Here is a 13513-nt window from a genome sequence, read left to right as displayed (position 1 = left end):
AAAGGTGCACGTGTTGAACCCTGCGATGGTAACTTATGGACAATGTGCTGAATACATACAATGAGTGGGAATTTTTCTCTCTCTCTTTCTTTCTCTCTCTCTCTCTCTCTCTCTCTCTCTCTCCCTCTCTCTCTGTCTCTTTCTCTTTCTGTCTCTCTGTTAAATGAAAATGAGGATGCTATTATTACTTGTCTGAAATATTGCAATCGCACAATTTGTTCTCGTAAAACATCTACCTCCTCAGAGAATTCCCTTCTATTATTTTAGTATTGTCTGCTTCTCTGGACTTTGGATTCCCCAAATTCCTTTCTCTCTGTGGCCCACTCAGACTAAATAAGACACCTACACTCCCTTCCTCCCCTCCCCGGGAATTCTTCACTTTCACCACCTGTCCAAGGACAGTAGGGGGTTTCTCTCCCTTTCCACCTTCCCCCTCTCCTCCACTCTCCTCACCCTGCAATTTGTACCTCAGTCTCACCACCGGGCCAGTCAAAGACAGACCTGTCCAGACCTGCACCGCCCAGAGAGAGCAGAGGAACACGACCTGATTTCTCCAAGTGTTAAATGACACGTTCCTCTGTTGTCTTTAGGGTTGATCATCCAATCAGACAATAAACTGCCTTGTGACATCATCAACATTTGCACGAGTTGCAGCGATAGTCTTGATGATCCAGGATCAACAGTGCAATAGACAATCCAGGACTGACACAGCACACAAGACGATCCAGGATCGACACAGTGCAGTGAGTGCACAAGACAATCCAGGAAGGACAGAGTCATATGACAATCCAGGACAGATCCTCTTCTAATCAATAATTATTTTAATACTGCTTTTGTGCAAGTGTGTATGTCTGTGCATTCTATTTTTGTGATCCAATCTCTCTTACCCTTTCTCCGAAGTGTTTCCTGTGCAGGTTAGCTGACATACCCCCTAGACGCGATTTGTAAAATATGTGTACATTTTTTAAATAGTTTTCTGATCTTTGTTATTTCTCTCATATATAGGACAGACACTTCAAGACAGACTATCTTTAGATTTATATCTGTTTTTCCATGTATGAATCTGTTCAATGTGTTTGTTTCTATGGGCTAATAGCAGTAAGGCCAAATTCAATGTTACATCAAATCATTTTTTTATATATATATTTGATAGCTAAAGGGGTCCTAAAATTCCAAATCTAATAGCTAATGGTACATGGTATGACCGTCTTAAAACAATCCCATATGTTAACTTAGTAGAACTCCCCTCCCCCCAGTTTAGACCCTTAAGGATTTGTGAGTTACTAGCACCCTCTTCTGGTTTCCTGGTGGAACAACAGACATACAAATCAGACATACTGCCAAACTCAACAAATCTCTCTCATTCTGTGGTACCTGAATTGAAAGTCAGATCTCTCTCTCTCTCTACTTTTTGAGAATAAATAAATGTACCAATGACATTACTTTTCCCTTTTGTTTATTTACATCTAACATTGAAAATGTAATGTCTAATATACAAATTAACTGTTCATGTCACTTGCTGCAGGATCAATATGACACTTCATTATTATTCCAAATGTGAGATAGTAAAGGTATTATGAGGTACAGACTGTAGATTATACACTACATTACCAAAAGTATGTGGACACCTGCTCGTCGAACGCCTCATTCCAAAATCACGGGCATTAATATAGAGTTGGTCCCTCCTTTGCTGCTACAACAGCCTCCACTCTTCTGGGAAGTCTTTCCACTAGAAGTTGGAACATTGCTGCGGAGACTTGCTTCCATTCAGTCACAAGAGCATTAGTGAGGTCGGGCGCTGGTGTTGGGCGATTAGGTCTGGCTCGCAGTTCTTCCACAGCAATCTCGACAAACCATTTCTTTATGGACCTCGCTTTGTGCACGGGGGCATTGTCATGCTGAAACAGGAAAGGGCCTTCCCCAAATTGTTGCCACAAAGGTGGAAGCACAGAATCGTCTACAATGTCATTGTATGCTGTAGCGTTAAGATTTCCCTTCACTGGGAAAAAAAAGAAAAAAAGAAGCCCAGACCATTATTCCTCCTCCGCCAAACTGTACAGTTGGCACTATACATTGGGACAGGTAGCATTCTCCTGGCATCCGCCAAACCCAGATTTGTCCGTCAGACTGCCAGATGGTGAAGCGTGATTCATCACTCCAAGTGTGTACGCATTTCCACTGCTCCAGAGTCCAATGGCGGCAAGCTTTACTGCACTCCTGCCGATGCTTGGCATTGCGCATCTTAGGCTTGTGTGGGAGTTCTCGGCTATGGAAACCCATTTCATGAAGCTCAGTTCTTGTGCTGACGAACAGTTCTTGTGCTGACGTTGCTTCCAGAGGCAGTTTGGAACTCGGTAGTAAGTGTTGCAACCGAAGACAAACTATTTTTACACACTACGTGCCTCAGCACCTGTTCTGTGAGCTTGTGTGGCCTACCACTTCACGTCTGAGCTGTTGTTGCTCCTAGAAGTTTTCACTTCACTATAACAGCATTTACAGTTGACTGGGGTAGCTCTAGCAGGGCAGAAATTTGAGGAACTAACTTGTTGGAAAGGTGGCATCCTATGACGGTGCCACGTTGAAAGTCACTGAGCTCTTCAGTAAGGCCATTCTACCGCCAATGTTTGTCTATGGAGATTGCATGACTGTGTGCTCGATTTTATACACCTGTCAGCAACGGGTGTGGCTGAAATAGCCGAATCCACTAATTTGAAGGGGTGTCCACATACTTTTGTATATAAAGTGTATAACTAGCACATCATGAGAAAAATATGAAACAATACAATGAAAATGTACATAAACAATGACTGTATAATATTTCAACGAAGCCGTATTGGATTAGATGGTCCCTGTCCAGATTATTTGACATAAAGAAATAAGTGATCAGGAAAGTCAATTTAGACAAAAATGTGTTTTAAAAGTTGCGCTTGATTGAGCTCACACGGTGCATTGAGTGGGCAATGTTAATACAATTGCACTTTTCCATTTAGCTCAATAGTCACCTATTGTCCCAACACACAAAAAAATATGAATTCCAAATGAAATATATAATACAATTTTCCTCTAATGTATGTGTGTGTATATATATATATATATATATATATATATATATATATATATATATATATACACACACATACATTATATATATATATATATATATATATATATATTAACAATGAGACATTCCAATATATAGTTAGAGGCAATAATATACCACCAAAAATACAATTGAAAACAATTATTTGAGACTAGCCAGAGGAAAAACAAACAGTGATGTATCAATGTTTAAACATTCTTCCAGACAAAGTTTTACTGAATTAAGCAATAAAGGAGTTTGAAGTACAAGTAATGAACTAATTAGATAAACTAACCATATAATATATTAGGGTTTACACATAAAATAACGGTCTGTGGTTTAATTCATCCTAACACTCCCCATCCAGATCATAGCATTTGTGTGTATTTTAGTTTTGATAGCGGTTAAACTCACATACATTTCCAGAGCAACATCAAAGTTCAAGGGAAATGATTGGGATGGTAAAACATGAGTGTAGGGATGTTTGAAGTCAATAGATTACTTTTAAAATAGTATTTGTTGCATTTACAAAAAAAAAAAAAAAATCATTAAGTATTTTTCATTACCCTTTTTAATAGCTTGAGTAATGCTTTATTTATATTGTTTCTTTCATTTTGGTTAAATATTAGACATGACAAACCCTTACATGCCAGGCTTCTAGGGTCCCCTTGAGCATAGTATCACACCATACAGAGCATGTTGAGAATAGGAATATGTAACTAACTTTAGTATAGTATCACACCATACAGAGCATGTTGAGAATAGGAATATGTAACTAACTTTAGTATAGTATCACACCATACAGAGCATGTTGAGAATAGGAATATGTAACTAACTTTAGTATAGTATCACACCATACAGAGCATGTTGAGAATAGAAATATGTAACTAACTTTAGTATAGTATCACACCATACAGAGCATGTTAAGAATAGGAATATGTAACTAACTTGTAAAGAGCTGGGATACATAAAACTGTAAACCCATTCAAGAGAGAAATGCAAACACCTGTATTAGTTCTATAACAATAAATGAAATACACGTTATAATATGCCTGTTGTATTCTATGTTTCCCTGCATACACACCCCTAATGCTCATCATAACGAGAGTCTATTAGAAGATGAAGTCAAAGGAAGTTTTGAGTTTTCATTCGACTCAAGAAATATTTGATTGAGTCTCCTGTCCTGCTGATGGTCCACAGGTCCCTCTGTGCTGTGACTCAGAGTTTACTTGGATAGGAGGTGGAGTTGTAACTTACAAGTCTTTGCATGCTCGTTATCAAGAGAAATCTATCCCATGTCCAGTTATCCATTGTTCGTTGTATCCCATTCTTAGGTGGTGGAAACATAGAAATAGAGACTCACAGAACTCATTCTAGTTCTGTGGGTGGAACTCTTTTCCGCTGCCTTCCAGTCCAACCTATTAAGTCCTTGGTCATGACCCTCAGGTTGTGGGTTGTACAATACAGTTTCCAGTTTTAGAAACAGCCCCATTAGCCAAACAGCTAGCAGCGTGGCAGGTCTACTTGGTCTTCTGGGAGCCAATCATCACCTTGGAGACAAAGTTGACAATGGCGCTGGCGGGCTGCTCGGGGTCGTGCTCGGCAAACAGGTGGCACACATTGTCCTGCCCACTGCCCGTCTTCCTCGCCACAAAGCCAAAGATCTTTGCTGAAGTGCAGCCATCTTTTTTCCACCTAAGAATGGTTGGGGGAAAGAACACAAGAAGAACATACTGTCAGCAAGTTATCATACAAACAGTATAAGGTTATTAGCCCCACCGTACTCTTATTTCAAATTATGTTTATTCTGGCATCTTTACTCACTTCCGATCTTGAGGGTCCAATGCACAGAAGATGACAGTGTTCACTGCATAATGCCTTCTGAAGAATAACCTGGAAAGAAGAGGGGGAGGAGGGAAAAAGATAAATGCATATTATTACTGTATATATATATATATACTGTATATATATATATATATATATATGTATGTATCATTTTATATTAGCTTTAAACGCATTCCTAATGTGACCATACATATTATATGTGTGTTTGTGTCTGTCTTTCTGTCTGTGTATTCTCCATAACTCACTTCCTCTGGTTGTCGGTGAGGGTGATGCCCTGTGAGGAGACTTTGAAGTGGACCACGGTGGAGGTGGGCAGAGGGTCTGAACCCAGAGGGTCTGAGCCCAGCGTTACACTGGTGGCCTTCTGCACAGCCTGGTACCCCGTCAGAGACTCCATCTCCACCGAGCCCAGGAACCACACGTTACATGCTGCAGAGAAACACACACGTTACCCACTGATGAAACACACACTACACACTGAACACACACAGGAACCACACAGTACACACTGCAAGACCAAATACATGTTATCTACACAATCACTAAGGAACTGAGGTTGTTGTTGTTGCCCAATACTTCATTATGAGCCTTTAATATAATCCCCATTGATTCATCTAACAGTCATGCACCTGTATAAACATGTGCATAACGATGATTTGTGGTTAGTAAAGTATTTAAGCCCTACCTGCTCCTTGTTTGAGCAGCTCAGCAGCAGAGTTGGTAATAGATTGTGTAGTAGTATTCTCCACCATGTCTTCAAGAGGATCTATGGACATTGGGGGGAAACAAATATATACTATACAATGTAATGAAGAAAGTGATGAAGGAGGGATAAAGGAGGCATTGATATATCACTGAATTAATCTCTCTACTGGCCCTGCCACTGATGACGTGGGTTTATAGCTACCATGTAGAGGCAATCCATCTAAGTTGACAAGAGTTGCATGCACAGGCTAATAAATCACATCATTTACGGTACCAGTCAAAAGTTTGGACACACCTACTCATTCAAGGGTTTTTCTGTATTTTTACTGTGTTCTACATTGTAGAATAATAGTGAAGACATCAAAACTATGAAATAACACATATGGAATCATGTAGTAACCAAAAAAGTGTTAAACAAATCAAAATATATTTTATTTTTGAGATTCTTCAAAGTAGCCACTCTTTGCCTTGATGACAGGTTTGCACACTCTTGGCATTCTCTCACACAGCTTCATGAGGTAGTCATCTGGAATGGGGCGGCAGGTAGCCTAGTGGTTAGAGCTTTGGGCCAGTAACCGAAAGGTTGCTAGATTGAATCCCTGACCTGACAAGGTAAAAAAAAAACTGACGTTCTGCTCCTGAACAAGGATTCGATCTAATAAGAGTTTGTTCTTAACTCCTTCAAGAGTTTTGGAAAAGCATTCCAGATGAAGCTGGTTGAGAGAATGCCAAGAGTGTGCAAAGCTGTCTTCAAGGCAAACTTGAAGAATCTCAAATATAAAATTATTTTGATTTGTTTAACACTTTTTTGGTTACTACATAATTCCATTTGTGTTATTTCATAGTTTTGATGTCTTCACTATTATTCTACAATGTAGAAAATAGTAAACAATATAGAAAAACCCTTGAATGAGTAGGTGTGTCCAAACCTTTGACTGGTACTGTATATATATATATATATATATATATATATATATATATATATATATATGTATATATATATATATATATATATATCATTCCAAACTGCACTGCAATTTATAGCCCTGTCACATTTAGTTGCACAGAGAGAAGAGAGAGTAGTGTTCATTTAACTAGCTTTTCCACAGGACACAATATGTTTTGTCAAATACAACACTCTCTACTGTGTGAATGTAAAATCTGTTCTGATAATGATACTAAGAAGTAGTTTCCCACCTCTGTCAGGTATGATGAGTTTGCAGGGTAGGGCCAGTGGAGTGATTGAGTGCTGGCACACCAACGCTGTTAAACTTCCTGGAAAACAAAAACAATAGAAAACATACTATAAACATCATAGCGATTTAGAGTTGTGATGAGCTTTCAACACAAGGTCTGAAGGGCAGTTGTGTTGATTATCCAGTAGAGGGAACTCTGAAACATTTCAAATTATTTCGCTGGTTACACAGAGTAACCAGCAGAGGTCCCCACTGTTTTACCACTGTCCTCAATCGTGTATATAAAGTGTGCTAGAGAAGAGACACTCACCAAAGTAGGGCTCATTGGGACAGCCCTTCAACCGAACTCCTTTCTGTGTACACTCAATCAGGAAGTGACGGACCAGCTCATTGGACAGATCTCCTCCTATCAGAGAGAGAGAGAGAGAGAGAGAGAGAGAGAGAGAGAACTTTGTGATACATAGTAATTTAATAAATGCTCATAACATGCGTATAACCCGTATCAATGCATTATACCTGTTGGCTGTAATCAGGGTTAGGGTTTGTGTTACCGTTGTCTAAGTTCTATTACCCCTGTTAACTCCTATTCCTGAATTCTAAGAGTTACATAACTCTTATCCAATCACAAGTGTTATTATGATTTAACAACAGTGTGTCCGAGGGGCATGAGGATCTGAGGAAAGTCCTCCAGTACAAAGGGACCTGAGAAAATCCTTCATCTGGAACCGGCACGGGATTCAATCTCTTAAGGAGTCACAAAGTAAAGCTGAAGGTGTGGAGAGGGACTGCGTCATAATGTTACTATAGGTGCTAGCCTGCTGCAAGCTTAGGGGGAGAGCGACACCAGAACAAAAGGAGAAAGGACTCAGGGCTCTGTGGGTTGTGCTCTGGGCTGGGCATAGGGGCACCAGTGTCGTTCAGTGTACTGTGTTTTAGGGACCACCCGCTGTAGATGTCTGACTGCAAACACTTTCCCTCGATTCTACATGTAAAATTGATGCACACTTGGAAATTATGGCCGGCACTCTGTTCACAGGTGCTAAGTACTCTCGGCCAGCAAACGCTATTGGTGTGTCTGAGGCCTTACAGGATTACTACGGTTGAGTCCGTTTCAGCGGTAACATGGACTCTTTACAACGTGATTAAACTTTGTTGTTCCTTGCTGAAACAAGCAAGGTGTTGTAGCAAACAAGTCTTTGGTTGCCTAGGAAACGCCCCCCTCTCTGCAGCAGCAGGATTCCAGGAGAGGAGCTTTAAAAAAATATATATATACGTATATAAAAATGTAACACTTTTTTTTCCTTCTATTCAAACAATTATAACGGTGACCGTGGTCATTTGGCTGACCAATATGACCAATAACAATCATCCAAAATTCCATGAACGTCACAGCCCTAGTTAGGGTAGAAGTTCGGGGTAAAAAATATCAAGCTTAGTGTTCTGTAGGCCTATTCCTAGAAATACGTCTGAATATGACTTGAGATTATCATAATGATTTCTCTTTTCTTTAGAAGTCATTTTCAATTGAAATATAACCATATTCACATACCGCCCCAACAGATCCACAGATGACGCAATCTCAATCACACTCCACACCGCCCTTTACCACCTGGACAAAAGGAACACCTATGTGAGAATGCTGTTCATTGACTACAGCTCAGCGTTCAACACCATAGCACTCACAAATCTCATCACTAATCTAAGGATCCTGGGACTAAACACCTTCCTCTGCAACTTGATCCTAGACTTCCTGACGGGCTGCCCCCAGGTGGTAAGGGTAGGCAACAACACATCTGCCACGCTGATCCTCAACACAGGGGCCCCTCAGGGGTGTGTGCTTTAGTACCCTCCTGTACTCCCTGTTCATCCACGACTGCATGACCAAGCAGGACTCCAACACCATCATTAAGTTTGCTGACTACACAACAGTGGCCTGATCACCGACAGCGATGAGACAGCCTATAGGGAGGAGGTCAGAGACCTGGCAGTGTGGTGCCAGAACAACAACCTCTCCCTCAATGCTGATCGTGGACTATAGGAAAAGGAGGGCCGGACAGGCCCCCATTAACATCGAAGGGGCTGAAGTGGAGTGGGTCGAGAGTTTCAAGTTCCTTGGTGTCCACATCACCAAAGAAGTATCATGGTATGGCAACTGCTCGGCATCTGACCGTAAGGCCTGGGGCCAAGTTTCCTGCAATCCAGGACCTATACACTAGGCGGTGTCAGAGGAAGGACCAAAAAATTGCCAAAGACTCAAGTCACCCAAGTCATAGACTGTTTGTTCTCTCTGCTACCACACGGCAAGCAGTACATGACAGTACTGTGCAGCCGTCTTCATCGACCTAGCCAAGGCTTTCGACTCTGTCAATCACCATATTCTTATCGGCAGACTCAGTAGCTTCGGTTTTTCTAATGACTGCCTTGCCTGGTTCACCAACTACTTTGTGGACAGAGTTCAGTGTGTCAAATCCGAGGGCATGTTGTCCGATCCTCTGGCAGTCTCTATGGGGGTACCACAGGGTTCAATTCTTGGGACGACTCTTTTCTCTGTATATCAATGATGTTGCTCTTGCTGCGGGTGATTCCCTGATCCACCTCTACGCAGACGACACCATTCTGTATACTTCTGGCCCTTCCTTGGACACTGTGCTATCTAACCTCCAAACGAGCTTCAATTCCATACAACACTCCTTCCGTGGCCTCCAACTGCTCTTAAACGCTAGTAAAACCAAATGTATGCTTTTCAACCGTTCGCTGCCTGCACCCGCACGCCCGACTAGCATCACCACCCTGGATGGTTCCAACCTAGAATATGTGGACATCTATTAGTACCTAGGTGTCTGGCTAGACTGCAGACTCTCCTTCCAGACTCATATCAAACATCTCCAATCCAAAATCAAATCTAGAGTCGGCTTTCTATTTTGCAACAAAGCCTCCTTCACTCACGCCGCAAAACTTACCCTAGTAAAACTGACTATCCTACCGATCCTCGACTTCGGCGATGTCATCTACAAAATAGCTTCGAATACTCTACTCAGCAAACTGGATGCAGTTTATCACAGTGCCTGGCTCCAGGTCATCTACAAGTCCATGCTAGGTAAAGCTCCGCCTTATCTCAGTTCACTGCTCACGATGGCAACACCCACCCGTAGCACACGCTCCAGCAGGTGTATCTCACTGATCATCCCTAAAGCCAAAACCTCATTAGGCCGCCTTTCCTTCCAGTTCTCTGCTGCCTGCAACTGGAACGAATTGCAAAAATCTCTGAAGTTGGAGACTTTTATGTCCCTCATCAACTTTAAACATTTGATATCTGAGCAGCTAACCGATCGCTGCAGCTGTACATAGTCCATTGGTATTTAGCCCACCCAATTTATCTACCTCATCCCCATACTGTTTTTATTTTATTTACTTTTCTGCTCTTTTGCACACCAGTATCTCTACCTGCACATGTTCATCTGATCATGTATCACTCCAGTGTTAATCTGCTAAATTGTAATTATTCAATCCTATGGCCTATTTATTGCCTACCTCCTCATGCCTTTTGCACACAATGTATATAGATTATTGTACCCCCGCACATTGACTCGGTACCGGTATAGCCTGTATATAGCCTCATTATTGTTATGTTATTTTCTTGTGATACTTTTTGATTAGATTACATTTTTTTACTTTAGTTTATTTAGGAAATATTTTCTTAACTCTATTTCTTGAAGTGCATTATTGGTTAAGGGCCTGTAAGTAAGCATTCACACGAAAAGGTCTACACCTGTTGTATTCGGTGTATGTGACAAATACAATTTGATTTGATTTGAAATGGCATCGGCCATAAAAAAAAGACATTAGTTCCAGGAAGCATGAACAAAGCTAAATATTGCATGACAGGCAATTTCTGAATTGAATTGTGGCTGTATTTCAATGTGCTTTATAAAACCTTAACTCTGCTGCTGAAAAAAACTGCATAAACCAGGATGAATTCCAATCTGGTCCATGTGGTCTAAGCTGGTCGGATGCTAGTCAAGCTGGTTTGACCAGCATGGTCTAACTGGTTCTGCTGGCCAACCAGCATCAGGGGCGGGCAACTACAGTCCTCGGGGGCCTGATTGATGTCACACTTGTTCTCCATCCCTATCGAACACAGCTGATTAATCAAAATTCATTCTAAACTGAAGATCACGATTAGGTGATTATTGGAGTCAGGTGTGTTAGCCGGGGCTGGGGAAAAACTGTGACACCAATCAGGCCCTCGAGGACTGGAACTGCCCACCCCTGCAGGTTATGCTGGAAGACTAACATGGTCTAGCTGGTCAAGCTGGTCTGACCAGCATGGTCTAGCTAGTTATGCTGGCAGACCAGCCTTCGCTGTGTTTTCGCTGGTGACCAGCCCTTGTTGTGTTTTCACTGGTGAACAGCCTTTGCTGTGTTTTGGAAACAAATATAAGCTGAAGCAAAACCAGCATCAAGTCAAGGCTTGCAAAGTAATTTCTATAAAAATTTAGCCGGAGTGGAATCCCATAATCTGCATTCAGAAAGACTGCCAGGGGTAGAAATATGGAAAAATAACCATAACTAAAACGTCTAAAATGGAACAACGATTTCAGTAACAGGTACAATAAATCCAACTAACAGACTGGATCAGTTTAGAAAAGTTTATGTTATTTATCTTTGTATATCATGAGATAAATTATTTATTCATTAATTAATCAATAGGGGACTCAATAGGGGAGGGTTCGGGTGGGCATCTACATTGGGGGCGGCTCCGGTGCGGGTTGAAGTACCCACTCCGCTCGTGGATACATCATCCTCAATGGCGGCTCTGGTGTGGGGATCGTCGCCGGAAGCTCCGGACCGTGGCTCATCGCCGGAGGAACTGGACCGTGGACCGTCTCAGGAGGTTCCGGACTGTGGACGGTCGCCGGAGTTTTCGGACTGGGAACTGTCACCGGAAGCTCTGGACTGTGGATGAGCACTGGAGGCCTGATGCATGGGGCCGGTACAGGTGGCACCGGGCTGGTGACACGCACCTCAGGGCAAGTGCGGAGAGGAGGGACAGAACGTACTGGACTGTGGAGGTGCACTGGAGGCCTGATGCGTGGGGCCAGTACAGGTGGCACAGGGCTGGTGACACGCACCTCAGGACGAGTGCGGGGAGGAGGGACAGGACGTACTGGACTGTGGAGGTGCACTGGAGGCCTGATGCGGCATTACTTGTACCGGAACTTTAACACACTTCTCAGGATGAGTACAGAGAGCTGACCCAGGTGGCTTTAAATCGATAACACGCTCCTTAGGGCAAATGTCGCGCATCCTCCACCAATTCAATAACTCTCTCATTTCTCTCTCCTCCACATTATCCCTCACTGACAGTCTCTGGTTCACTCCCCTCAACTTTCGCCGCCCACTCCTCGCTCAATCTGTCCCAATTTTCCTCCTCGGTCTCTGACTCTAGACCTCAGCGTCACAGACCACTCCGTGTGCCCCCCCCAAAATGTTTTGAGGCTGCCTCTCGGGCTTCCGTCGTGGCTGCGATACCCGGTGTCGTCGTTGTTGCTCCCTCGCTACTTCCGCCTGCTTCCATGACAGGCTTCTGTCTCCTGCCATAATCTCTTCCCACGTCCAGGATGTCCTCCACTCCTGGCATTCCTCCTGGGCTCACTGCTTGGTCCATTGTTGTTGGGATCTTTTGTCACGATCGTTACAATGAGTGGACCAAGATGCAGCGTGGTATGGTTCCATCCTCTTTATTTTGAAGTGAAACTCAAAGAAAACAATAAATGCAAAACGAAACGTGAAGCTGCTATAGTGCTCACAGGCAACTATACATAGTCAAGATCCCAAAAAGGGGAAATGGCTACCTAAATATGATCCCCAATCAGAGACAACGATAAACAGCTGCCTCCGATTGGGAACCATACCAGGCCAACATAGAAATATAATCACCTAGATGTCCCACCCCAGTCACACCCCGACCTAACCAACATAGAGAATAAAAAGCTCTCTATGGTCAGGGCGTGACACTTCACTTGGCATTTGAGCACCCCCACCCCTCCGCACTAACAAAATGTATAGTCACAGTTTTGTGTTTATATATTTATATATATAAAAAAAGGGTATTATTTGTGAGCCATAATTTTTATTACTTTGATTTCATTATTGGAATCCTCCAGGTTTATGCATTAATATGCACTGAAATGCATTGGCACCCTCTGTTGGTTGGTGGCCTTTACACTGGTGATTGTGTCCTCACTTCCTCATTCTATTGAGATAACTTTTCCTGAAACTAGCCAATTATCTCATGTCATAATTTCTCGTGTTTGACAGATTAGTTTCAGTTGAAGTCTCCCCATTATAAGTAATGAAACCACACTAGGCGGAAAGGATTTAACATGGAGGTGAACCTAACAAAATTACACTGCAGACTTTTCAAAGTTATACATTTATTTTTTTTCCTCTGGATGATTTCATTTGATTATACGATGGCTCAGATTTAGATACATATATGTTGCACTATTGAATCCTTGTAGTTAGATGTTTTAGTTATTTGTTTTAGAAAGCTCACTAGCTAGCCTAGCCTTACGCTAAATGCTAGTTTAGCCATAGCTTTTTAAAATTATTATTATTATGAACAATACAACAAATACAAAAACAGAAATATACAAACAAGAGTACATAAACCTAACAGGTATTA

The 13513-nt window shown here is 42.1% G+C and overlaps 1 protein-coding gene across 7 annotated transcripts in view; it reads right to left on the bottom strand.

The window, feature by feature from the left end:
• Positions 1-1439: 1439 nt before the first annotated feature.
• Positions 1440-13513, bottom strand: part of LOC110530428 (tensin-3) — a 77180-nt gene continuing 65106 nt past the window's right edge. For all 7 annotated transcript variants that reach the window (XM_036986060.2, XM_036986059.2, XM_090182447.1 and 4 more), the window contains 6 exons: positions 7136-7231; positions 6827-6904; positions 5610-5690; positions 5170-5353; positions 4904-4972; positions 1440-4774 (listed from right to left, as the gene is read on the bottom strand). In XM_036986060.2, coding sequence (XP_036841955.2) covers positions 4600-4774; positions 4904-4972; positions 5170-5353; positions 5610-5690; positions 6827-6904; positions 7136-7231 — 683 coding nt within the window. In that variant the 3' untranslated portion in view covers positions 1440-4599. The remainder of the gene's footprint in view (positions 4775-4903; positions 4973-5169; positions 5354-5609; positions 5691-6826; positions 6905-7135; positions 7232-13513) is intronic.

The sequence above is a fragment of the Oncorhynchus mykiss genome, chromosome 8 (genome assembly GCF_057628025.1).
Source record: "Oncorhynchus mykiss isolate SJ-2025 chromosome 8, ASM5762802v1, whole genome shotgun sequence".
NCBI lineage: Eukaryota > Metazoa > Chordata > Actinopteri > Salmoniformes > Salmonidae > Oncorhynchus > Oncorhynchus mykiss.
The sequence above is the reverse complement of the archived record's forward strand: the minus strand, read 5'-3'. Positions and strand labels throughout refer to the sequence as shown.